Source organism: Plecotus auritus (genome assembly GCF_963455305.1).
Source record: "Plecotus auritus genome assembly, chromosome: 11".
Lineage (NCBI taxonomy): Eukaryota > Metazoa > Chordata > Mammalia > Chiroptera > Vespertilionidae > Plecotus > Plecotus auritus.
This window is the reverse complement of record NC_137777.1, coordinates 11,662,042-11,689,726: the sequence shown is the minus strand read 5'-3', so window position 1 is coordinate 11,689,726 and position 27,685 is coordinate 11,662,042. Positions and strand designations below refer to the sequence as shown.

The 27,685-nt window shown below is 49.3% G+C and overlaps 1 protein-coding gene across 4 annotated transcripts in view; it reads right to left on the bottom strand.

The window, feature by feature from the left end:
• Positions 1-27,328, bottom strand: part of MATN2 (matrilin 2) — a gene marked incomplete at its 3' end in the record, with an annotated part of 124,469 nt that extends 97,141 nt beyond the window's left edge. The window contains exons 1-2 of one of the 4 annotated variants that reach the window (XM_080646582.1): positions 27,115-27,328; positions 17,324-17,491 (exon numbers count right to left, since the gene is read on the bottom strand). In XM_080646582.1, the coding sequence (XP_080502708.1) occupies positions 17,324-17,465 (142 nt within the window). In that variant the 5' untranslated portion in view covers positions 17,466-17,491; positions 27,115-27,328. The remainder of the gene's footprint in view (positions 1-17,323; positions 17,492-27,114) is intronic. The other 3 variants (XM_080646583.1, XM_080646585.1, XM_080646584.1) reach the window with 3 other exon arrangements.
• Between the last annotated feature and the right edge of the window lie 357 nt (positions 27,329-27,685).

Here is a 27,685-nt window from a genome sequence, read left to right as displayed (position 1 = left end):
TACACTTGGAAGCAGTTGAAATGGTTAATTGTGTGTTATGTATATGTTACCACAATAAACAAACAAACAAATGCAAAGGATTAGAAAGGAAACCGATCCGTTTGCTGGCAGTTGTCAAGATATTAAAAAGAAAAAAACTGGAAAATATAACAACATATATTTTTTCAAAGTAACACCAAATGACAAAATGAAAGGTGGTGAGTGTGGACACCACTTTGCGTTATCTCTATTAACTATAACGTGCCATGAACATTCCTGTGGTTTGTGGTTTGTAATCATAACAGGAGGAAAGGCTACATTGCAGTTAGAGAGGTCAGAGGGTATAATTTTTTCTCATCCAAGTCATGGTCCTATTGAAGTCTATGTGAGGCTCTTTGGGGCCTGTGGACCCCAGATGAAAAACCTATCAGCTAGACATCTCTAAACTGTCTTCAGGTGATCTGGCTTCATTTATATATCATTAATGAAGTCATTTCTCTAATCAGATTTTTCTTATCTGTAATCAGGAATTGTTATAAAATCTACCATTCAAGGGTTTTATTAATGGAATACTATGCAGCTGTAAAAAAAAAAAAAGGAGTATCTCTTACCCTTTGAGACAGCATGGATGGACCTGGAGAATATTATGCTAAGTGAAATAAGCCAGTCAGAGAAAGACAAATATCACATGATCTCACTTATAAGTAGACTCTAAACAACAAAATAAACTGACAGACAAAAAAGGGCCAGAGGTATGGATGCATGGAACAGAATAACAGATCTCATTGGGGGTGAGGGAGGAGGGGACAGTAAGAGATTAACCGAAGAACATCCTATCTAATAAAAGAGTAACATGCAAATTAACCATCACTCTGCTACACCCACAAGCCACGCCCACCAGCCACGCCCACCAGCCAATCAGGAGGGAATATGCAAATAAACCCAACTAAGATGGCTGCAGCCACAGAGAGCAGGAGGGAGGCTTGGGTTTCCCTGGCAATGGAGGAAGCCAAGTTTTCTGCCTGCCCTTGCTGGCCCAGGCCTCCACTCAATGCTACGAAGTTTCAATTATAGAAGATACATAAATCCCAACAGAAATGGCTGCCACCACGGAGCGAGCAGAAGGCTTGGCTCCATTCCAGGCTACAAAGTTTTAATTGTAGAAGATAAATAAATCCCAGATCCCAGGGCCTCTGCTTGGGTTGATGGGGGGCGTGGCCCGCCTGCAAACCACCACAGGCCCCTCTCCCAAGCCGCCCCACACCCCAAGGGAACCCCCACCCTGATCCAGGACACCCTTCAGGGCAAACCAGCTGGCCCCCACCCGTGCACCAGGCCTCTATCCTATCTAATAAAAGAGTAATATGCAGATTGACCATCACTCCAACACACAAGATGGCTGCCCCCATGTGGTCAAAGATCCTGCCCCCAAGTGGACACAAGATGGCCACCACAAGATGGCCAGCAGGGGAGGGCAGTTGTGGGCAATCAGGCTATCAGGGGAGGGCAGTTGGGAGGGACCAGGCCTATAAGGGAGGGCAGTTGGGGGCGATCAAGCCTGCTGGGGAGGGCAATTAGGGGTGACCCGGCTGGCAGAGGAGGGAAGTTGGGGGTGACTGGGTCTGCAGGGGAGAGCAGTTGGGGGGGACCCAGGCCTGCAGGGGAGGGCAGTTAGGGATGACCAGGCCTCCAGGGGAAGGCAGTTAGGGGCAAACAGGCTGGCAGGGGAGCAGTTAGGCATCAATCAGGCTGGCAGGGGAGTGGTTAGGGGGTGATCAGGCTGGCAGGCAGAAGCGGTTAGGGGCAATCAGGAAGGCAAGCAGGCGAGCAGTTGGGAGCCAGCAGTCCTGGATTGTGAGAGGGGTCCCAGATTGGAGAGGGTGCAGGCTGGACTGAGGGACACCCCGCCCCCCATGCACGAATTTCGTGCACCGAGCCTCTAGTATATGTATAAATGTGTAAGCCATGGACACAGACTATAGGCCTGGAGTGGGGCGGGATCGGGATGGGGGCAAAAAAGGAGAAAATGGGGAAAACCTGTAATACTGTCAACAATAAAATAAATTTTTAAAAAAGGAGGGGCTTTGTGAGGGAAAGGGAGACAAGGCAAGCAATAGCTGTTTTGTAAAACTACAATATTTTCTAAGTGCCAGGTACTAACAGGGAAACGTAAGAGCCAACAGAGATACCTTCCCCCTCCCCTAGCACCCAGAACAATGCCTTGCACACTATAGATATTAATATCAGACAAGTACTTGTTGAATGAATGAATGACAAAACTGAGGCAAATGAAACAAAAGAATAGTGTATTCGGATGACACAATCTTGGTGCAGAAAAACAGCTAGCTACAATTAGTGGTTTTCCTAGTCCTCTTCGTTTGGGTGAAAACTAAGTTTGATTGGAAGTGGGGAGTGGAGGAGCCTGCTTCGTTCAGTGGGTGAGACAATCACACAGGACAGCCACAGGGACCCTGGCATCTGGGCACAGAAGGACGAATGGGACCTCTAGGAGGACAGAATGCACTCCTGGGCGCCCCACCAACCAGCCCCTAGGATTTAAGAAGTCCCGGTCTTGCACTGGGCCTGCCATGGCATCTGGAGCATGGATTCTCAGTGCATATTTGCCCAATGGATGGATGCAGTAGACTGGACCAAGCCGGGGGTCCGGGTTGGGAATTAAGAGATGATGATGATCACTTAGTAAGTGATAGAAGGGCTCATCACTGCAGTGTACACCTGAAACTAATATGATAGTCAACTGTAATTGAAAAATAAAAAATTATTTTTTTTTTAAAAGAGCGGACGATGGCAAGCAGCCTCTCACGACCTTCAACAGAGCTGAGCCCTCCAGATGGGACTCCTCTGCAGCTGACTCCGTGGTCCATCCTGACTTCAGGCCTCTGAGCTCGTCCTCCTAGGGCTTCTCAGGGCCAGATGCCCACGCTGCTCTGCCCCTTCTGCCTTCTCTCCCCGGGCCCCTCCTGGCTCTGCGCCTGAGTCCTTGCACGCGTGCATTCGTCTGGCCTCCCGCCCCTTCCCTGCACCGGTTCTCTGCACATCTGGCCAGCCGGCCTCCTCTTTGATGTGCTTACTCATTGGCTGGCTGTGGGCTAATGATAACTCCTCTCTCCTCCTCTCTACCCGGCCCCACTGTCCCCTGAGCAGCCAAAATACACACAGCGCCCTCCTTCCATCTACCCCTGTAAGTCAGCCTCCTCTGGATACACTGAGAGAAGGCTTTTCTGAACTAGCGGATCGAATTCTTGGCTTTTGACAAATCGAACTTGGACTTGGTTTCACGTCTTGGCTGAATCGCACTAGTTTCCCTCGGCAGTCTTGGGAGGTTGGCAGGCTGACCTACTGTGCCTGTCCAACCTGCTTGGAGGACTTAGAAACATGTGATGCTAAGCGAATAGGTACTGCACTGCGAAGGCTGGGAACATGCTTCCCCATGTCAGTAACAGTTACGTCACCCTGAAACGGGAACGTCAAGTGAACCAGGAAGCAAAGGAGGCTGTTTAGGATGTCAGAGGAGACATATTGCCCTCCTCAATCTGGGAATGTGAAAAGCGAAGCAACTGGTGATGGACTGAACTGTGTCCCCTGAAATGCGTTTGTGGAAGTCCTCACTCCCAGGACCTTAGAATGTGACTGTATGAAGAGATGGAGGTCCTTAAGGAAGTAATTAAGATAACATGAGCCCTACCAGGTTTGGCTCAGTGGATACAGCATCGGCCTGAGGACTGAAGGGTCCCAGGTTCCATTCCGATCAGGGGCAGGTGCCCGGGCTGCAGGCTCGATCCCTAGCGTGGGGCGTGCAGGAGGCAGGAGAATCATTGATCCTCTCTCATCATTGACATTTCTATCTCTCTCTGTCTCTTATTCTCTGAAATCAATAAAAATATATTTTTAAAAAATTTTTTAAAGATAAAATGAAGTCATGGGTGAGCCCTAATCCAACATGACTAGTGTCCTTCTAAGAAGAGGAAATAAGGATGCAGACAGGCATGGAGAGAAGACCCTGTGAGGACATGGCAAGATAGCAGTCATCTGCAAGTCAAGGACAGGAGACCAACCCTGCCAGCACCTTGACCTTGGACTTCCAGCCTCCAGAACTATGAGAAAATGCAATTCTACTGTCCAAGCCACCAGCCTGGGGTTGTGTTATGGCAGCCCTGGCGAACTCATTTACAACTCAAGTCTCTCTCCTCTCTCTCAAGGACACGTGAAATGTTTTCGGTTGATCATTCAAGCAACTTGTTGAACTAGCTTCCTTTGTGTATTCAGTATCTAATAGATTTAAATATTTGGGCATGAACTTTTTAAAGTAAAGCTTTATAATCATTTCCAAAGACTATAAACTACTCTTTAATACTTTCAGTGGGGACTTGGAGAAAGATTATAGAAATCATTTTGTCAAATTTGCATATGATTCTAACTTGCTTAAGTTAAGGAGAAAAAGGGATATTAATCAAGAATGATTAACCTAAATGAAGGCGATAAAATTTAACGCAAAAATGTAAAGTATTCCACTTAAGTTTTAAAACGTCTGCTATGTGACAGCTAGTAAGCCATGCCTAATAAAGCTTTAGTGATTATCCTTGACTGCAAGCTCTACATGAATTAACCGAAAAGCTAATGCAATTCACCTGTGATCATTATTTCATGCCTTTAATATTACCAGAAGTGAAACCCTGGAACTCAACAAATTACATGCTGCCAGTCACTAAAAATTTCTGTTTCTCCCTTGTTTAGGAAAAAAAAAAAAAAAACACGTTATTTCAAAGGCTCCTAAGGCACCGTTTTCTTAGAAAGCAAATATTTAGCTTTTTTTAAAAATAAAGGAGAAAGTCCCCATCTTCCGGTTCATTTATGAATCCTGCAGGCACCTCCACAGACTCCTGGAAGGTAGGAGTTTGCCGATCAGAGATGTACTCAACCCAAGGCCTTCCAAGTCCCTGATGCCTGATTGAGCCAATTCATTGGTGGCTACAAAGTTTCATACAGAAGAAAAGCACAGGTGTCTAGCACTGCACTGTTTTGTTTTTTGTTTTTTTGGTTTTTTGTTGTTTTTTTTAGAGAGAGACATCAATTGGTTGCCTCCCACAAGCGCCTGGACTGGGGACCGCACCCCCACCTTTCCGTATACGGGGTGATGCTCCAGCAGACTCACACCGGCCAGGCCTGCATCACCTCTTTAAGTCTTCATAATAAATCTAAACCCCCTCGTAGCAGCCTCCAGAGAGCCCGGCAGCTCCTGTTCTGCTTTGTTTGTTTGGTTGTTGTTTGTCAAGCTAAATAGCCTCGGGCCGTTCACCTGTCCCGGCTTGGGAAACCTTCAGAGCCCAGTGGCTCCTCACTAGGGACTTTCCTCGGGTCTCCTGTTAGCTCCTTAGTGCCTCTCTAGGTGTCTACTGAGTGCCTGCTGTGTACCTGGCGGTGCTAAGCACCCGCGATACAACACAGACAATTCAGCAGACAATCGCTGAGCGGGCTGAGCAGTGCTGTGCTGGGACAGCGCCTGCTGGGGGAAGGCAGTGCTGGGGGAAGGCAGTGCTGGGGGAAGGCAGTGCTGGGGGAAGGCAGTGCTGGGGGAAGGCAGTGCTGGGGGAAGGCAGTGCTGGGGGAAGGCCGTGTTGGGGGAAGGCAGTGCTGGGGGAAGGCAGTGCTGGGGGAAGGCAGTGCTGGGGGAAGGCAGTGCTGGGGGAAGGCCGTGCTGGGGGAAGGCCGTGCTGGGGGAAGGCCGTGCTGGGGGAAGGCAGTGCTGGGGGAAGGCAGTGCTGGGGGAAGGCAGTGCTGGGGGAAGGCAGTGCTGGGGGAAGGCAGTGCTGGGGGAAGGCCGTGCTGGGGGAAGGCCGTGCTGGGGGAAGGCCGTGCTGGGGGAAGGCCGTGCTGGGGGAAGGCAGTGCTGGGGGAAGGCAGTGCTGGGGGAAGGCAGTGCTGGGGGAAGGCAGTGCTGGGGGAAGGCAGTGCTGGGGGAAGGCAGTGTTGGGGGATTAAACCCCAGCCTAGAAGGTCAGAAATGCTTCCATCCATGGACACCTGACGATGGGTCCACTGCTGCTGGCTGAGGCAGAGGAGGCAGGGTTGTTGTATAGGGTTCGAGCAGAGGAAATGGCAAGTTGGCTTCTCAATGGTTGAATGACCTTGAGCAACACATGACCCTCTCTAAGCCTCGGTTTCTTCATGTGTAAAATGGGGATAACAAACAGAGTGAAGTGTGAACTGCCTATAGCACAGTGCCTGACATGATTGGCTCCGTGTATGCTTCGCACCCCAGTCACCCCCATAAGCACCAGCCATCAAAGAAGCGAACATCACCCACTGGGAGACACCCCGCACCACCGCCATACCCACACACATACACGCTGCAGGTACCAAACACACAGGCGAGCTGAGGACAGAATATCCTAGAACTAAAGAAGAAAAGGATGGAGGGAGGGAGAGTATGAGAGTGTTAAGAGATAAACTGAGGCCTATGAAAAATTTTAAAGTTTATCTGAGCAAAAATCAATTCGAATTGGGCAGCGTACCATCCAGCAGATAGGAAGGAGCTCTGAGGATCTGGACAAAAATGAAAGACTTTAATAGACAGATGGGAGCAGTTAACACGAAGTTATACTAGGCAAAAAGCTGGTTGGTTATCACAAGGTCGCTTTTCTTTGGGGGATGGCAGGGGGTTATGAGGCAGAATATCCAACTAGTGCTGGTCAGGCTATTCCCGATGGACTGGTTTAAGATTCCATTTCTCGGAGAGCTGAAACTGCAATTAAGCCTCGGTTTGGTGGCAGGGATTAGCATAAACAATTCCCCTTTGAGCCTGTGGTCTTGTTTTTGTTTGTTTGTTTTTGTTTTTAACAAAAAGAAGAGCTAAAGAAGTTATAAAAAAGAAAGGGCATAAACAGTTCCATAGAAAAGAAAAAGGAAGAGAGAAAAGGAGAAAAAGAGAGAAAGAATCTGAAAAGAGAATCTTATTTGTCCACTGGCTAGAAAAGCTTTTACCCTCGTGGCTTATTGGAAGTCAGACACTATGCTTTTCTGGTTTCTCCCAGTGTTAATCACAAGATAGGAATGAGGAATGCACTTCATAGCGTTTATTTAAAAGCGAACGCTAACAGAGACGTTGGCTTACATGCACACACAACGGCCTATGCATGAAGAGATGCATTTTATGAGGAACAGCTCGCCCGGGCTGAGCAGCAGCCAAGACAATCAGTTCCGACGGTACAGACACACACCAGGCACTCCGTTCCTCAGACGTGCGTTGTGAAACCCCGTGCTGCGCGAGGCTGGCTCCCTGTACAGGCTTGAGGTCCGTCTCTGCCAAATCCTCTGGGTAGGAAAATGCTAGGGGCTTTTTTGCAAAGCGTCAGAAGGGGCGGACGCAGGCTAGTTCGTTTAGACTCTCCAGCTGCAAATTTCCCTGCAGATGTTACTCATCCCGCATTGTCTTTCTGGCTCGCGCCCCACCGTGCCTCTTCCTAAAATCTTTTCCTCCTGCCCATCCACATCCCATCTCCTGATTTCTCCTCTGCAGTGGTTCTCAAACTGAGGTCTCCGGAAATTTAACTTCTCAGGCCCCAACCTAGACCTACTGAATCAGACGCTCTGGGCATAGGGACCAGTAGTCTGTGTTCCGATAAGCTTTCCAGGAGCTTCCGATGCACAATGAAATTGGAGAACCGTTGCTCAGCTGCCTGGCCTACAGCTCAACCCTGCCAGATCATACTGACCCACACCCAAGCCCTTCCTAATCCTACTGCCCCACCCCCACTCCCCAGCCTGATTCTACTATCCCATCCCCTTCTGTCTCAAAACATCTCCCTCCTTGGCCTCCAGAGTATGGTTCCACCTTGGCTCTCCCACCTGGACAGAGTGAACGAAAGCCAACCCACCAGAGGAACCAGAGAAGGGGCACCTGGAAGGCAGAGGAGACAGTGATTGTCATCACACCCCAGATAAGACCTGAGATCACTGACTTCAACCATCTCCCTTAACAGATGAATAAATGGAGAAGAAAGGAGACTTGCACAGAGTCACTGCCTAATTAAGTCAAATCAAGACTGGAACCGTCCAAATGAACCGTCCAAATGAGCTGTTCGCCCAGTCGTTCAGCACATATACTGAGTTTTTGCTGTGGGCAGGACCAAGGTCAGGCCTTGAGGTCTGGTGACCTCAGGTACAGCCAGCAGCAAGGCAACACCTCTAAACACAGCTGGGCATTTCACGGTCTGCTCACACCTCCTAGTCCAGGAGCAAGCAGGGTCTGAAATCAGCAGGCTCAAGGCACCGGCTGCTGTGTAGCTCAGCTGGTTAAAGCAGTGGTCGGCAAACTCATTAGTCAACAGAGTGGCAAACCACGGCTTCCGAGCCGCATGTGGCTCGTGAGCCGCAGTTTGTCGACCACTGGGTTAGAGCATTGTCCAGATACACCAAGGTTGCAGGTTCAATCCCGGCCAGGGTACACGCAAGAATCAACCAACGAAGCATAAATAAGTGGAACAACAAATTTCTCTCTCGCCCATAAATTAATAAAGAGAATCTAAAAAAGAAAAAAATCAGTAGACTCAAGTGTGAGGTGCCTTTTTCTTTGCTCAAAGGCACATCTGGCCCTAACCCTTGCTTTTTTATTTTTTTCCCCTTTCCGAAACTGGGAGGGGAGAGCGCGAGGGGGAAGTACAGAGAAGCGGGAGAGGTGAAACCTTTTCTTCTTTTCTTTCTAGGTTTTGTGGACCCTGAGAAAAGGGAGACCTACTAAGAAGGGCTCCTGGTGGCTAACTGGGCTCAAAATTAAAAAGCAGAGCCTAGCAGTCACTTCTACACAGAGGCCTCTCATGCAAACCACACTTCAGGGAGAAGCCTGCCTTAAGCTGTCTGCCTCCTGCACTGAACTACCTGCCTGCACTGAGCCAGCCCTTATAAAGGAGTTCCTGGGATCCTATTTTAAATAGGTCTGAGGCTTTCCCTGTCCAATCAGAGCTGTGCAGCTATATCCCACCCCCTCCATCAGCATCTTTCCTGACCAATCACAGCAGCTCCATTCTGACCAATCAGGACAGTGCCTTTTGGACCAACCAAACTTGGAGGATTTGGAGTTCTGTGGCCCAGAGAATGTGCTTTTCCACCAAAGACAAGACTGTGTTCCTTCAGCTGAAGCTGAAACACCAAAGATGAAACACCGGAGACTGGCTCAGGAGCAGAGCAGACGGCGGAAGCACAGGATGCACTGGACCGGAGCAGGAGGAGCAGATCAGCAAAGTAGAGCTGTCTGCCCAAAGGGGTCCGGTCCCAGGGCCACCTCCACCCAGGGCTGTTAGGTTTGATGGAGCAACTGAACTGAGATCCCCCTACTCTCCCCCCACCCCCGCCCTCGCCTAAAAATAACATCTAGGTCTCAGTCGTATTTCACCTCCAGGCCCAGAAAAGCAGCAAAACCAGACAAGTGATGCTGTGGCAGCCTCAGGACCAGCTTTTACCTCCCAAGTCATTCAACAGGATCACTCCCGAGACTTCACCAACCAGTCTCTTAGGGTAATCATGGTGCTTCACCCCTCTTCCAGCCCACTAGTATCGAAGTCCATTCCCCTGTGATCTCGACGTCCCACTTCAGCAGGAAGCAATTACAGAAGATATGACCTTCGTCCCTATTCCATAAAACAAAAAGGCTGGAATGTTAGGTTTGATGGAGCAATTGAGTTGATACCCTTCCCCCCCCCCCCCCCCCCCCCGGGAACTGGCTTTTCAGGTCATTTCACTATGGACATTCCCTTTGCTGAAGACCACATTTCACTTGTGGTGACCACATTCCATTCTCTCCCCTCCGGGTATGCATAAAGAAGTCTCTGCCCAGAAAAAAACCCCACCAAAAGTCCTTTAAAAGCCGCTGACTGCCCTCACTGGGTGCTGGACCATCCAGGCTCAGCCACCTGCTGTGCAGATGATTGAATAAATTTGTAATTTCTCACCACTCTGGCCTCGTGCATTCCTCCTTCAGCGACCTAACAAGGGCCACCTCCAGCCGTGCTGTTCTCACAGCCGTGTCACAATTGAGCTGTTTGCATGGAATAAAGTTTCCTTCTTCACTGCCCGCCAAATTGGGGGTTCCTGTTGGTGTCGTTTGGCACCAGTGACCATCCGCGGACATCGTCTGCAGAAGCCTTGACAACTTTGTCAAATCACTCAGCCTCTCTGAGCTCAGCTTTCTAAGCAGTAAATGAGAGTGCCCTCCACAGGTGCACTGATCAATGTAAAGCACTTGGCCCCCGTCTTCCAGGGTTTACAGTCTCGCAGTAAAAATGAGGTGAGTGCAAAAGTGACCAAAAGAGGAATCCCCCCTTGGGCACGTGCCACTCTTATGCCTTGGAATGCAAGGCAGGCAGGGCTGCTTCAGCAGAGACCCACCGTGTGCGGGGCGCTGATCCTGGGAGGGTCCAGCCTGGCTGCAAGAGAAAGTGTCACCAGCAGGCTGTCATCCAAAAGCCCCTAGCTTTGCTCAACACCTAAACTATGTCATGAACTACACTTGCTTACAGGAACTGAAAAGGATTTCCAACCACAAAATGACAAGGGCTGAGCACAACGACCAAGGGGCCAGAGCAAAAACTAAGATGGCATTGCGTCCAAAAAGGGCCGAGTACAACCGAAGAGTAGCTACGCATGCCTGGAAGAACGCACTCACCACCCCACAGCCTGTAAGCACAGAAGGCTCCTTCCCCGTGGGGAGAAGGTGCCTTCTCCATGTCTCCATCAACGAATCAAGTTTCTTGCCCTGCTTTCCTGAGCTCAGTCCTCCTCTATCAGCTCGAATGGCACTGGATGGAAGGATCTTGCTTTGGGTCCCTGAAAGCAAGGAGGTGGCATTTGACCTGGTCCCGGCTCATCATAGGCCTTGGCCCAGGACAAATATTCCAGGTGGAAGGAAGAGGGGGCTGGGGACGCTCAGGGAAGGAGGCGAATGTTCTGACCTTGACAACGTGGCTTCAGGGAATCAGCCTGGTGGCCTCAGTGGGCATCTCTCCAGGAGCCAGAAGCTCTGCTGGCTTCTAGCGTCTGCCCTCTTCCCTCCCTCACTGAGGGCGCCAACCAACGCCAACGAGGGGACTATCTGAGAAAGTAAAAGCTCATTCTCTAGCTGCCAATGCTTGAAAATGGTAATAATTCCCAACCCAGGCACACACCGCCACTGGCCACACAGAGCGGAACACTCTCACACTCAATCCTCCAGCCGGCCAACTCCTTCCGTCGCCTCACTAATTGGGAGGTTTCACCTCCTCCTCTGAAACTCTCTGTGCTTTTACTCATGTTTGGACGCCAGGCTTGCTGAGAGATGGTGCACGAACGGCAAGAAGCGCCTCATCGTGTCCTGTGACTTCCAAGTGGCAGAGCTGGGGCTGCAGACTGTGAGCTCCAGGCTGTCTTCATTAGCTTTATTTTTAGTAGCACATTAACTGTTGTGAAGGAATTTCACTAAATCCTGTGGCTTCTGGATTAACTGCCACCCCCAACCCCTCTGGATTCTTCCTACCAGCGTGTGTAGGGGGAGGTGGGGTGCAGGGGGTTCAGCTTCCATTAGCCCCTGACCACACTATGGGGCCAGTGGCCTTTTAAATCTCTACCTTCCACTCTTTTTTTTAATCTTTATTGTTGAAAGTATTATGTATGTCCTTCCCCCCCCCCCCCCATTGACCTCTTCTCACCTCCCACTTCCTGAATCTACTGTCGTAGTGTCACCAAGTGCTTTCTTACTGCACAAACACGAATTCTGCATGGGCACTATGGATCGGAAGGAAAAGGTTTCGAAGTTAGTTAGAAGAAATCAAATGAGCTAGCTTGGTAAATTTAGAAAAGAACACACATGTCAATAAGACCTCGTAAAAGACAGACGAAACAGGGAGAGCCAGCCGGTGGAAGTGTGGAAGACGGTTTGTGTACATTCCAGGACTGACGGGAGTCTAGAATACAGTGGGAGTTTGGGCAAGGAGGTTAAGGTTTCAAAAAGGCTGATATGGCCCTAGCTGGTTTGGCTCTGTGGATAGAGTGCTGGCTTGCGGACTAAAGGCTCCCTGGTTCAATTCATTCCAGCCAAGGGCACATGCCTGGGTTGCGGGCTCAATCCCCAGTAGGAGGCATGCAGGAGGCAGCTGATCAATGATTCTCTCTCATCATTGATGTTCCTATCTCTCTCTCCCCCTCCCTTCCTCTCTGAAATCAATAAAAAAAAAAAATTATTTTTAATGGCGGATATGCCCTGGCCCACTGGTGGCTCAGGTGGTTGGAGTGTCGTCCCGTACACCAAAAGTCTGCAGATTCAATTCCCTGTCAGGGCACATGCCTAGGTTGCAGGTTCAGTGTTTCTCTCTCTCTCTCCCTTCCTCTCTCTCTCTAAAATCAACAAAAGAAACATATCCTCGGGTGAGGAGTCAGAAGAAAAGGCTGATATGCCCTCACTGGTTGCCCTGGTGATAGGCCCACCCCCATGTGTCAGTGATATAATAAAGAGAAAATGTGCACAAGCAAAGCAGGCAGTCATTAGAGGGGTGTGGGAGCAGCATGACTTCCAGTCGGCGCCACCTGGAGGGGCTGAGGGAGGAGTTGGGGAGGGCACACGTGCCACTGGTAAAGGATGGGGGATGGGGGTGGGGGATGGGGCAGAGGGGAAGAATCTGAGGTTGCCAGTGAGCAAATGCTCTGGATGCAGGAACCCTGCTGCTCCAACTCCACCTGCCAGCATGGTTGCCTAGAAAGATTTGGGCTGGAGAGTGTGCTCCTTCGTTCGTTCTCCAGGTGGCCTGAAGTGTTGGCTCTCCCTGGCCTTTGCCAGAGCCCAGGGAGGCCGGGCTATCGGAAGGCACAATGGGTGGAAAGGGATTAAGCAGTGATCAACACTGTTGCCTGCGCCCACCCCTGCGGAATGAAGCCTGAACTCTGTGGGAACACTAGGTCCTACGTGATCTGATGCCAGCCTCCTCTGGGCTTGACTCCAGCTCCGACCACCCGCCTTGCAGGCTTGACATCCTGATGGCTAGCCAGGTCCCGCCCCCACGTTCCATCCTCACTCCTCTCCTGCCCCCTGGACCCTCGGGGCTCACACTGTCAAAACCTTCACCTGCCATTTCAGAGTGTGCTTTGGGAACCCCTCGGGGTCCCTGAGGCCTTTCAGAGGGCCCATGAGGTCAGAACTATTTTTACAATGGCACTAATGTTTGCCTTTTATACTCTCATGCTCTAGTGAGTATAGAAGTAGCAAAAGTTTAATGATGTTTTAGATTCCACATTTCAACCTACCATTTGCCGTATTTTAGTTTCTATCAAACAAGAATACTCACAATTATATGAAAAACATATTAAAATGCTCCTCCTCCTTCTGACTACATATCTGTGTGGGGTCATATTTTCTTCATGTAGTCCAACCAAAACAACATTTCATAACAGATTGAATGGATGAGAAATGAGAACCCAGCTGTCTCCCATTAAGCCAGGCATGAAACAGATGTGTAAAAGTGTAGAACAGTGCTATTCTTTTCACTGATTTTTTAGATTTAGAAAGTGCTGTCTCTTATACAAATATCTTATTTCTGTGATAGGTTATGTTATGAGTTTATTCTTGGTATTTTTACATTAATTACTAGTTTTTGAAGTTCTCTATGTCTCTTTCTGATCCAGTAAATCGTGATAGATCGAATTCTAACCCACATAAACAAAAGCTCTTTTGGATTCTCAATCGTTTTTTTAGTGTAAAAGAGTCCTGAGACCAGAAATCTGAGAACCACTGCCTTTTACTGAGTCCTCAGCAGGCAGCGTGGACTGTCACTTAGCTCGCCTCTACTGTTGTGCACAGAGTCCACCAAATCCACGATTTTTTTTACATGTCTGCCTCCCCCATTGCATGTACGCTTCCTGATGGGGGTTGTTCTTCAAACCCAAGAAAGTCCAGACAATGGAATGAAGTGAGAGATAAGCCCCCGTGGACCTGCCTCACAGGCCCACCTCAAGCAGCCTGTAATCATTCATAGGAGGAGCATATAACTGCCTTATATTTTCTTAATTAACTCAGGTTGTTACTAGGAACTCCGACCTGAATTGTGATATAAAATAGAAACTTCGCCGAAACCGGTTTGGCTCAGTGGATAGAGCGTCGGCCTGCGGACTCAAGGGTCCCGGGTTCGATTCCGGTCAAGGGCATGTACCTTGGTTGCGGGCACATTCCCAGTGGGGGGTATGCAGGAGGCAGCTGATCGATGTTTCTAGCTCTCTATCCCTCTCCCTTCCCCTCTGTAAAATATCAATAAAATATATTTTAAAAAATAAATAAATAAATAAATAAAAATAGAAACTTCTACACTAATAAAAGAGAAAGATGTAAATTGACCTTACCTCCGCAATGCCCACCAGCCAATCAGGAGTATGCAAATTAACCCAACAAAGATGGTGGGTTAATTTGCATACACAGGCACAAAGCGAAGACTGAGAACTGAAGACTGAAGACTGAAGAGGCTTGGCTTCTCCACTGCAGCGGGAGCGAAGGCCTGGGTCCTGGTGCCGGAGGGAAACTGGTGCCGGCATCCAGGGGAAGGAAGGCCTATGGCCTCTCGTAAAAATTAAAATCCAAAAATTCAAACAAAAATTAACCTAAGATGCAACTCTGCTTCTACTCTGTTAAACTGTCAGAGACACCCTCGCAATGAAGTAACCAGTGAAATGCGTTATGCTGCTGGACATCATACATACAGCCACACAAAAAGTGCCACGTGGCCTAAGCAATGTTCTGAACAGGAAACGAAGGCCAAGAAAAGCACACACACCCATAAAGCACAAGATACTGTCTTCTAAGAATGAAGAGAAGGTTGTTCAAACTCCGGACTACAACAAGTATGGTGTCTCCATCTCCATGCCCTGTGCCCTGTCACAGCGATACCAAAAGCGGAGCGCTCTGGAGAATGCAGGCCCAGGTTGTGGTGTCTGCCGTCCAGTCTCCTGGTTCTCACTTACTCAACCAGGCTCATAAGTCGAGCCCTCGCCCTTCTCCCTGGGGCAGGGAGATGTGCCATGTTCCATCCTATTGGTCCTCAAAACATTCTCTGACAAAATAAGAAGCAGGAGGCAATACCGGATGTGGGGTTCAAGCCTTTGGCAAAACAGCTTCTAGCTCTTCCCTCAGACGTCAGGGGCTTCCACTTCAGGGCCTGAGCTTAGGGCCAAAGACGGCAGCGAATGCTACCAACGGGGGAAGGTCCTGGGGTGTGACTGTGTGTGTGTGTGTGTGTGTGTGTGTGTGTGTGTGTGTGTGTGTATGACAGAGATTGATTGATTGATTGATTGATTGATGGATGGATGGATTGACTTTGAGCCAAGGGAAGGAATATGCTTTTCTGGTAAATGTGTGTTGGCTCATTTTGAAAGCAGCCCCATCAGAAACCAGATTCAGAAAAGCTGTGGTACATTTACACCAGGGAATACTATGCAGCTGTAAAAAAAGAAGAACCTCTTACCCTTTGAGATAGTATGGCGAGACCTGGAGAGTATTATGCTAAGCGAAATAAGCCAGTCAGAGAAAGACAAGTATCATGTGATCTCACTCATATGTGGAATCTAATGAACAAAATAAACTCATGAACAAGATAGATCCAGAGACATGGAAGCATGGAATAGACTAATGAATCTCAGAGGGAAGCGGGGGAAGAGATTAACCAAAGAACTTATATGCAAGTATGCATGGCCCATGGACACAGATAACAGTGTGGTGAAGGCCTGGGGGGAAGCAGGGGAGGGAGTCAATGGGGGGAGGAAAGGGGGACATCTGTAATACTTTCAACAATAAAGATAAATTTACAAAAAAAGAAAGAAATCGGACTGTGTGACTGTGCATCCACTGCTGGTGACCTAGGAGTCAGGCATTTCCAGTTCTCTATGTGTTTTATATGTTTATCACCTTGAAATTTGTTTTTAAAAACTCTTTAATCAACATACTAAGCATTCCCCAGTCCTTTTCGCAGTTGCCGAAGTCTCCTGTGTACATCAGCATGGAAACAGGGATTTGCAGGAGACTAAGGACACGAAGGCCCAGTACCATGGGGTCACAGTTTAGGTCAGTGGTCGGCAAACTGCGGCTCGCGAGCCACATGTGGCTCGCGAGCCGCAGTTTGCCGCTCTGTTGACTAATGAGTTTGCTGACCACTGGTTTAGGTGAACATCAGTAAAGAGTCTGACCTCTTGAAACAGGGCCCTCTGGGTCCCTCCGGTATCTGATTGTAATTTTGGACACAGAGGCTACCAGGCAACCAGGCGGTTCTCCCAGCGGCTGGTCAAGAGCATGTAAATGTAAAACAGTTTCAGAAAACGACTTCCCGGAATGATAGTCCTGGCAAACCTATTATTCATTGCATACCTACAATTTACAGAGATAGGGGTGATCAAAGCAGGTTTACAGCTATAAGTACATGAAATACTGAGTTTGTTTTTGTTTTATTATTTATTATTGTATTATATTACAACTGTAAACCTACTTTTGCCCACCCCTGTATTCTCCTCACAAAAATATCCCAAGGACAGCATTAACATGCCCATGTTATGGATGAGGAAAATGAACTTGAAAGAGATCACACTACCTAAGTGTACATTATCTGCCAGCACTTGAACCCAGGTCTACGCTAAAACCCACTCTCTTCCACTGGCCAACCTTCCCATTACCCCCACATCCTAGGCTCACCAGAGCCCATATTTGCAACCGGGTCCGATTCATCTGTATTCTGTGTATTTTCACGACCTTTCCTTTCTCTCAGAGAAAGAAAAAACGCACCTGAAGAAAACATGTTCACTGGGTCGGAATCAAGGCCCCTGACCTTTTCCTGTTCCACTCGGCTCATGACGTCCCCACCTCTCTCTGTGCCCGCTCCCGTCTTCCACACGCCCCCTGCGTGGTCCCCATGCTGCCAAGCAGCGGAGCATTAGTAACACAGATTAGCTGCACAAATACCATAAAAAAATTCTCCTAACACCCTTATTCAAAGAAGTCCAACAAGGACCTTTACAGAGGGAAAATCTTGCCCTTGCATCTTAGAGAAAAATCATGAGCTTCCGATCAAATGGAAGGCTTTGAACTAGAAAAGACGTCATATCATTTTGAAAACCCACGTACAACTCAGGATGCGCTCATGGCCAGGAAGATCCGCTCGCCCCCAGCACACCCAGCCGGGTCCAGGGGCAGGGCAGCTCCCGCAGCTGCACGGACGGGCTCATCGTTAAAGTGCTCGTGATTTTGACCGGCGAAGACAGAGGGGCGGCTGGTACTTGGGTACCTTACCCACCCATTCTAGCCTGCTTCTGCAGGTGGTGCCCCATCACTCACCCAGCAGAGCCGTCTGGGGGTGGGTCCGCGAGTGTCTGCCTCTGGAGATGGACCTGGAGCGTGGCCGCTGCCTGGCCTCAGCAGGGAGGAGGAGGATCTGCCCGAGCAGCAGCAGAAAGCAGCCCACCAGCATCTTTTCCATCTTCAAGAATTGGAAGAGGGGTGCAGCTGTTACAAACACAACAGGAGAAGGGGGCAGGGTGAGATGTCCGGGTCTCCCGGAACTCTGGGTGCAGCAGACTGCCTCCCCGTCTTCCCATGTTTCACACATGCCACGTGTACTTAAAACACCATGTGTGTGTGTGATCCTTAAGAACGCAGGCAACCAACCCCCACTGGTAGGTACTCTGAGCAGGGAACGCATAGCTGGAATTTTTCCTCACTTTGGTCACTATAAGACTGAACGGAAAAATTTAAGGGAAAAAAAAAATCTATCCTGAAGTTTCTTCATAATTAAGTTTATTATCAATTATTCATAGTCACATTCTAAATCTTGGATTTGAAAAAGGAAAAACCACATCTGAAGATTCCAAGTAACAATATTCTTTCGGTCTAATAATAGTGAATGGCACAAATTAATATATGTACATTTTCCCAGGAATTCACATAAGGCAGCATCACAGGGCCAGCCTCTTCGCCTCACACACATCTACTAAGAGGGAGCATGGTGCAGTGGTAAAGGGCTCAGCCCCTGGCACCAGACTACCTGACTTTGAATCTTGGCTCTGTCCTGTGTGACCTTGGGTGAGCTACTTAACCTTCCCAAGCCTTAGGGGAATATGAGATAATATTAGTTAACTGAATGAGTTAATACATGTAACTACAGCATGCGGAATAGTGCATGGCACACATAGGGGGCAGGGGGAGGTGTAGAAACAAGCAAAGAAGCTAAGGGACAAGAGAAGAATAGGGTCAAACCAGATGTTGAGTAAAAAGCTCTCATGTATATAAAGAATTCTAACCTGAGGAAAAAAGGAAGATGGCAGGTAGGTAAATGCCTGTACTCACTGCCTCCCACAACCACATCAAAATTACAACTAAAATACAGAACAACCATCACCCAGAACCGCTGGAAAGCTGGCTGAATGGAAGTCCTACAACTAGAGAAGTAAAGAAGAAGCACACTGAGACTGGTAGGAGGTGCTGAGGTGTGGGCCGCTTTTTTAATCGGGAGGGAGATCGTCTCTGCAGAGGCCACCCACAGAAGCAAGGGATCCCAGCCCCATACCGGACCCCCAGCTCTACCCAATACATAGAAACAAACACAGAGAAACAGCCAAAATTCAGAGACAAAGAAAAATGTCACAAATGAAAGAAATGGAAAAAAGCAAACTATTGGATATAGAGTTCAAAATCACAGTTATGAGGTTATTCAAGAATCTTCTAAAAACCTCCAAAAAAATGGAAAAGGACCAGTCAGAAATTAAGCATACACTGACTGAAATAAATAATAATATATAGGGATTCGACAGTAGACTAGAGGATTCTGAGAATCAAATCAATGATTTGAAATATGAGGAAGCAAAAAACACCCAACCAGAAGAGCAAAAAGAAAAAAGAACCCATAAATATGAAGATAGTGTAAGAAGCCTCTGGGACAACTTCAAGTGTACAACATCCGAATTATGGGGCTGCCAGAAGAAGAGAGAGAGCAAAATATTGAAAACCCATTTGAAGAAATAATGACAAAAAACTTCTACTACCTGGTGAAAGAAATAGACTTACAAGTCCAGGAAGCATAGAGAGTCCCAAACAAGAGGAACCCAAAGAGGACCACACCAAGACACATCATAATTAAAATGCCAAGGGCTAAAGACAAAGAGAAAATCTTAAAAGCAGCAGGAGAAAAGCAGTTAGTTACCTACGGGGGAATGCCCATACGACTGTCAGCTGATTTCTCAACAAAAACTATGCAGGCCAGATGGGAGTGGCAAGAAATATTCAGAGATGAATAACAAGGACCTACAACCAAGGTTACTCTACTCAGCAAAGCTATCATTTAGAATTGAAGGTCAGATAAAGAGCTTCACAGACAAGAAAAAGCTAAAGGAGTTCATCACTACCAAACCAGTATTATATGAAAAGTTGAAGGGTATTCTTTAAGAAGAAGAGGAAGAAGAAGAAAAAGAAAAAGTTCAAATTATGAACAACAAAATGGCAACAAATACATACCTATCAACAATTGAATCTAAAAATCAAAATAAACAAATAAGAAATCTAATGAACAGAATAAAATGGTGAATAAAATAGAATCAGAGTCATGGAGATGGAACAGACTGACAATTCTCAGAGGGAAGGGGGCTGGTGGGGCAAGAAGAGATTAAACAAAGATCTTATATGCATATGTGCATTACCTATGGACACAGACAATAGGGTGGCAAAGGCCTGGGGCGGGGCGGGAACCAGGTGGAGGGGTACAATGGGAGTTAAAAAGAGGGACATCTGTAATAATCTCAATAATAAAAGATTTAAAAAATAATAAATAAATAAAAAGTGATGAATTTTACTGTATATAAGTTATATTCCAAAAAAGGTATCTAAAAGGAACTAAAGGAGTGGGGACAAGGATACTGTATACATGATAACATAGAACCAATATGGCAATATTAATATCAGACAAGATTTCTTTTTAAATGCAATGCCAGCCCTGGCCAGTTTGGCTCAGTTGGTTACGTGTCCTCCCATGCATCGAAAGGTGGCAGTTCGATTCCTTGTCAGTGCTTTCACATCAATGTTTCTCTCTCTCTCTCTCTCTCAAAAACATAAATAAGAAAGAAAGAAAGAAAGAAAGAAAGAAAGAAAGAAAGAAAGAAAGAAAGAAAGCGATGCACCTGGTTGGTGTAGCTCAGTTGAGCATCGACCTATGAACCAGGAGGTCACAGTCTGATTCTGGGTCAGGGCACATGCCCAGCTTGTGGGCTCGATCACCAGTAGGGGGCAAGCAGGAAGCAGATGATCAATGATTCGCTCTCATCATTGATGTTTTTATCTCTCCTTCCCTTCCTCTCTCTGAAATCAATTTTTAAAAAAAAAAAAACAAACTTAAAAAAACCACCATATTGCCCTAGCCGGCTTGGCTCAGTGGATAGGGCGTTGGCCTGCGGACTGAAGGGTTGTGGGTTTGATTCTGGTCAAGGGCACATGCCTAGGTTGCAGGCTCGATCCCCAGTAGGGGGCGTGCAGGAGGCAGCCGATCAATGATTCTCATCATTGATGTTTCTAGCTCTCTCTTCCTCTCCCTTCCTCTCTGAAATCAATAAAAATATATATATTTTTAAAACCACCATATTTTTTAAAATGCAATTGCAGTGAAACAAGAAAAAATAAGTCAGTGCATGCCAGTGCATATAGCAGATATTAATAGTTGTTTCTCAGTTTGGCATTTAAAGCTGGTAGCATTTGTAGAACAGGAGCCAATTCTAACTGGAAAACAGAATGATGTTCAAAAAACAGTTCTTCTCCTCTATGAGCATAGGAGAATTGCTGGGCTGAGAAATAGAGGTTAATTCAATCTGAACAGATCCCATACAAAGCGTTTGGGAGCCTGGAGAGAATATTTTTGTAAAATACAACAGCTTTGACTTTTGTTTTAGCCATTCTCCTCTTCTCCCTGTGACAATGAGTCTTGTGGTTTAGCTTTACCACGGGGGTACGGGAAGAGAGAGAAGGAGATTGTTCTGACCCTCTTAGCTGCGGGTGCTTCCAAGCATCACTGTTCCACGTAAACTGACAGGCAGGGAGATTCCCCCCAGAACCAACCCTATGTGCTGTGGGCTTTAAGAGGAGAGGCCTGGCTCTGTTTCAACACAATGTGTGACCTCAGCTAAGTGATTCAACTCTCTGGGCTTTAATTAGTGAGCCTTAAAATCAGATGCGGTCCGACCCTGCTATCCTGAAGAAAGAGGGCAGGGCATCCTCCGAGGTGGTAAACGCTGCCTCCGGGCAGGAAGAGAAGGGACAGAGGATACTAATATTTCTAAGTGCCTGCTACGGGCCAGGCAATGATCTGGGCGTTTTGTATATTTTCATCTTGATTGTTCCCTACAATCATTCTGTGAGGTTGACAAGTTCGCAGATTAATGGATGGAACACTAAGATTCATGGGCAGAAAGCCAGTCTCCGAGCCTCAGAGCTGGTGAGGTGACAAAGGCATCTTCCTCTCAGGCCCTTTCACTGTGAAGATAACCTCAGCTGCTCAGCCACCAGACTGGGAACTCAGAGCCCGTTGCCCTACCTTCCTCACATCACCATCGCATTCACGCGTGGACAAACCCTGGCTGTCACGCCTCTGCCTGGTGCCTGTCCAGCCCTCTGGACTGTTCCCATCACGGCAGCAATGCTCCATCTCTCCATTTCTCCCCCGACTCTTCCAGGAGCTTCAGAACTGCTCTTCTGACTTGGGTCCTTCACTGGTCCTGTCTCTTCTCTGTTCGGGATCCACCTAGGTCCCTACTGCATAACGCTCATGTTCAAAGACCTCCAGGACTGGCCACCAACCACCCCTCCAACCGTGGCAGTCCCACATCCACCTCTGACCCGCCTCCCCGCCGACACACACACACACACACACACACACACACACACACACAGTGCCTGAAGAACTCAGATTCTCGTTATAGCTGGGTGCCTCCATCATGCTGGTCTTTTGGCCTGGAAGGTCCACATTCTACATTAATCAAAATTGTCTTCATTCCTCAGGCTCAACTCCTGTTACCCACTCTCTAAAATGTTTCCCAATTTTCTCAAAGAGGACTGACTTCCCACACACCCCTGTCAATGGGTTTCTTATCTGCTCTAACACTTGGTTTCTTTTTCTTGCTGCCATATCTGTCTCCCTGCCTAGACCAGGGGTGGGCAAACTTTTTGACTCGAGGGCCACAATGGGTTCTTAAACTGGACCGGAGGGCCGGAACAAAAGCATGGATGGAGTGTTTGTGTGAACTAATATAAATTCAAAGTAAAGGAGCGGAGGGGAGAGCAAGAGAACCGGATAGAACAGCCGGATCCGGCCTGCGGGCCGTAGTTTGCCCACGGCTGGCCTAGACTGTGAGCCATTTCTTGGGACTGCACCTGGTCATGTCTGTATTCCTCACAGGCTGGGTGCTGAATTTTATAAATAAATTTTTAAAAAATAGATAAAAGTTGAATTAACACATTTATTGATAAAAAAAAAAAAAAAAGATCAGTAAATGTTTCAGCAAACTGGCTCTAATTCAGCACCAGACAACTGCCAAGACCAAGCCCGAGTGTTCCTCTATTTGCCTGGATGTTGGCGACGCCAGTGACTATCTCCTAGGACAGGTGCATCCTTGCTTTTTCCTCCCTGCTGGCTGGAAGGAGGACATCCTGGCTGGAGACCCAGCAGTCATTCTGAACCACGAGGCACCAGGGAAGTGGAAGGCATGCTGCATGGTGAGAACAATGAGGCACGGGGGTGTGGGTCCCTGACCCCACGCTCCCTTTGGACACACTGCCTTCAGACTTCTAGAACACAAAACAGAAATAAGCTTCCTTCTTGAAGCCACTGTCGCATTTTTTTCTGTAACTTGATATTGAACACAATCCTAATTAATAAACTGTTTCTAAGTCTCTCCTATGGAATCCATCTGGCACTAGCACTGAATTCAGTCTTCCCAACACAATATCATGCTTCTCACGCTCCTACTCAAAAACTGTCCGTGACTTCCACATACCATTAAGATAAAAATCTAGATTCCTTAGCTTATCAGTCAAAGCCCCATAATCTGGCCCTGCGTTACAATGCTAACCTCAAAACTTGGCCCCTATCCACACCGCCAACACACACACACACACACACCCAATAACCCTCAATTCCAGCCCAGTAGCTCCACACAATGTCCCTTACTCTTTGCTGGTTGGATTGAGTTATGACAATTGAGATCATGGGTAGGTGAACATGTTACCTTATGTGACAAAAGGGACTTGGCAGCAATGATTAAACTGAAGATCTTGAGATGAGAAATTAGTCTGGATTATCCAAGTAGGCCAATATAATCACAAGGTCTTTACAAGAGGGAGATGAAGGGGCAAGGGAGAGGAGAGAGGGGAAGAAAGAGAAAGATGGGGAGGTGGGAAGGAGGGGGAACGGGAGAGGAAGACAGGGAGAGTGGAAGTTGCTGTCTTTCGAAGATGGGGAAGAGACTAGGAACCAAGAAGCATAGGCAGTGTTTAGAAGCCGAACAGTAAGGGAACAGACTTCCCCCCCAGAACCTCCAGAAGGAACATAACCTTGCCAACACCTTGCTTTTAGCTCAGGGAGACCCATTTCAGACTTCTGACCTCCAGAACTGCAGGAGAATAAATTTGTGTTGTTCTTAAGCACAAAGTTTATGGTAATTTCTTACAGCAGCCATAGGAAACTGATGCAATAACCTAAAATAGCAATGGGGGATTCCAATGGGGAGTGAGCCACACTCTCCAATGGGAGATAAAGGTTTCTCTGACAATATTCTTAGAACTTTCCAAAAATGCTTGCTCTGCCACTGACTTTACATGCAGATATTCTGGTAGAATTTTCAGTTTCAACCAACTCACTCTGAGCATTATTACACACTGGTGAATTAATTCATATTACCTCATGTAACCCTTACAACAATCCTAGGACACAGATACTATCATGCCCATTTGATGGATTACATAACCGAGGCTCAGATAATAATAACATGTATAGCTAATAAATATTGAGCACTTAACTCTCGGCCAGGCACTACGTATTTCTCGTGTGTATTTCAGTTAAATTAGTGTGTTAAATAACTTAATTCTTCCAACAATCCTATTCCCCATTTACAGATAAGAAAACTGAGGCACAGAGACTTTAAGCAACTTTTCAAAATCCTTACAGGTGGTGACTGGCAGGACCGAGACTGGAACCCAGGTCCTTCAGGTGCCAAGATCAACGTGCTCTGGGTTGTACCCCCACTACCTCTCATCACTGTCGCCATCATTCCCACTTACTACCGACGACAACAGCGGAGGCCTCTGGGATGGAGCCCAGCCCTGCCGTTCCCTCCAAGTCCCCTTCGGGGCCCTGCTGAGTAAGGCAGTGGTGGCTGTCTGCTGAGTCACACAGCAAGGTTCAAAGTCACCTCATGGCCGTAGCTCCAAGGGAAACTGGTCCCTGTACTTCCCTGGCCTGTTTACCAGCAACAGTGATGCCATGGTCCACTCCCAACTTGGCACCTCAGCCCTCCTGTTCCCCTGAGCCTCCCCAGTTACTCCCATGGGCAGCGGGGGCTCCTGAGCTTCCCTAAGAATGGGGAGTCCCAGGGGAGGGCTCTCTCAACCGGGCATGTGCTGCAGACCAAGGTCCAGGAAAGCACTAGGGCACTCACCCACTTGACTGCTCCTTTTTTTTTTTTTAAGTTTTTAATTGTTTAATGTATTACATAAGTCTTTTTCCCCCCATTGACCTTTCTCCGGCTGCCCCAACCCCCAGCACATGCCCTCAGGCCATCACCACTCCCCCACCCCCATCCCCCACACCCCCACATCCCCACCCCGTCTATGTCCATTGCTTATGCTCATATGCATGCATACAAGTCCTTTGGCTGATCTCTTACCCCCTCACCCCCTGCCTTCCCTCATAGGTTGGACAGTCTATTCCAGCGGTCGCCAACCGGTGGTCCGTGAGGTCCGAAAGGTTGGGGACCACTGACTGTATTCCATGCTTCTCTGACTCTGCTTCTGTTTTTGCTCATCAGTTTATGTTGTTCACTGACTGCTCTTAAACTCAACTCTCACCCTGGGGTCCTCTCCTGTCCTCTCTCGCTGCCACCCCGCTTCACACCCAACTCCTTGCAAAGGCCAGCGTTTGCACCCACCACACTCTCTTCGGCCTGCTTGTCCTGAGGCCTGACCCTTTCCCCATCCCCACCCAGGCCTCACCCTCTGCCTTCTCTTAAGCACCAGTCAGAGCTGTTTCTAAGCAAACAGTGGGACTTCTCTCTAGAACTTTCAACAACTTTCTTATTCCTTCTCTATCTTTCAAGGGGCAATCATCTATCTCCTTTTCTTTAAATCTTGGGCCTCATTGCAACTACCTCTTGCTGACAGAGATGTAAGAGCTGCAGGCTCGACCCCCATCTGGGCGACCTGGGAGGTGGACTCCACGCTGGCACCTCCAGCGAGTGAGCCCAGGCCCCAGTGGCTCCAGTTTGCCTGGCCGTGGACTCGGGAAGCAAAGAACCTTGCAGCCTGGCAAACTGGGGGCCAGGGATCAAATTCTACTGGCACAAATCACCATCCAGGGGTCCTCAAACTACGGCCCGCGGGCCACATGCGGCCCGCCGAGGACATGTATCTGGCCTGCCTGGTGCCGCTGCCTGTCCTGCTTAGCAGCAGACTTGTCCCGGGCCCGCAGTGCACATAAGAATTTGTTCATAGGTGTTTTTTTAAACTATAATCTGGCCCTCCAACGGTCTGAGAGACAGTGAACTGGCCCCCTGTTTAAAAAGTTCGAGGACCCCTGAATAAACAAATAGGGAAATAGAAGGCGAAGAGCCTCTGCTTTCTCCGTGGGGGAGTGAGTCTAAGGCACCAAGCGTCAGGGGCTGAGAGGAAACTTCCCAAACCATAAACCCATCTTGGTATCTGGACAGGGTTTTAGGATGCCGTCACTTTGAAAGCAGGCAGGGGGGACTGTGCAGGCGTGGACTCCTCCTGGAAAACTCCAGTTAAACACATGCGGTTTATCTGCAGCCTGCATGGATGCATGGGGAGGCCGTCCTCCCGAGCTTGGAGAGAGGTGACTGCTCCCAGGAACTTCTGGCTTTTTCTGGAAAGACAGGTGATGGAGCTCACCCCCTCACCTTAGGGTGTACCTGGAACTGTTCTGAGGACTTGGATAATCCTCACAGCCCTGTGGGTACTATCCCATTAAACAGATGAGGAAACTGAGGACGGAGGAGTTGGGTAACTTCAAAGTCACTAACCCAGGACACCTGGGCAGGCCAAGCCCAGAGCCCCTGCTCCGGACCACAGCCCCGTGCAGCTTCGTGGCTGCCTCCTGGCTGCCCCGCACCTGGAAGGCGGTTAATGCACCTGGCGCAGAGCCTCCTCGCGCCGAGTTTACGGCAACTGGGAACTGGGTGCCGGTGGGCGGACGAGCTCCTGAGGAGCCAGCTTCCCGTGCTTCCAGTCCTGGAGACCTTCGCCAGAGAGTCTCCATTTTTCTGGCCCCTTCCAAACTATCCTGGGGTTTCTAGCAAACTACCATACAATGCCCTCCCTCTCTCTCCTGTCTCCACAGTGCAGGGAAGCTGGCGCTCCAGCTGCCGCGGGCACTCAAATACAGCCGACCGAAGGCGGGGAGCGGATCACTCAATCCGGCGGGCCGGCTCCACAAGTCTCCCTTGCCTCGGCGCCTGGAGACCAGGTCGGGTGCCCCCGCGGCGGGACACAGCGCCCCCACGGGGCACGGCGAGTGGCCGCTGCGCTGTGCGCCACGCGCAGGAACGCGCCCAGCTCGCCCGGCCGGGGTGGCCTGGCTGCCCCCGGCGAGGGGTCTGCGCAGCGCGGCCCTGCCTGTCGCGCTCGGCCCGGAGGGTCTAGCGATGGGCCCAGGGGCGGGAAAGGGCGCCTGGCGCTCGGGGTGCGCGGAGCCGCAGGGTCCGGGGGTGGAGGGGGGTGGAGGGGGGTGGTGCGGCTCCCGCCCGCGGACGTCAGTGAGCCCCAGCTCTGCCTTCCTGTCTGCCTGTCAGTCGGTGGGTCCGTCTGTCTGCGCCCCGGGTCAGCGGGGCCGTGCGGAACCCGGGGAAGCGCGCCCTGCTCACCTGTAGCCGCCGGCGCCCGGGAAGCGACAGGGACGCGGCCACCTGGGTCTTCCTCGTGGGCCCCCTCGCCGGGTCGGGAGCCGCGCTGGCCTCGGGGACCGCTCGTGGGAGCCGCGCGAGAAGCCCGCGCCGCTGCCGCTGTCTTTTTCGTGGGCGCCGCCTCCAAGTCCCATCCCCAAGCGCTCCCCACGCTCGCTCGCTGGCTGCCTGGAGGGCTCCCGGCCAGCGCGGGCGGGCGGGGGGGGGAGGCGGCGCCGCGGCGGCGGAAGAAGGGGTGTCCTCTTTGGGGATGGGGAAGGCGTGGAGAGGGAGCGGCCGCGCGGACGGCCCCACCCTGCAGACAGCCCCGGAGCCGGGCACCCTGGCCGTGCGCCTTGCCTGCTGCCACCTGGCTCCGCTCGGCCCGTCTGCAAGCCCAGGCGGGAATGTGACTCCAGGGGTCCGTAGCCGCAGGCTCAGCGCTGCGGGGAGCTTAGGTGGCTTGGTGAGGGGTGTGGAAGGCAGGAGAGCATCTCCAGGGAGACGGGAGGGCCGGCGGGGGTCCTGTATCCTGAACTTGGGGTCATGATTG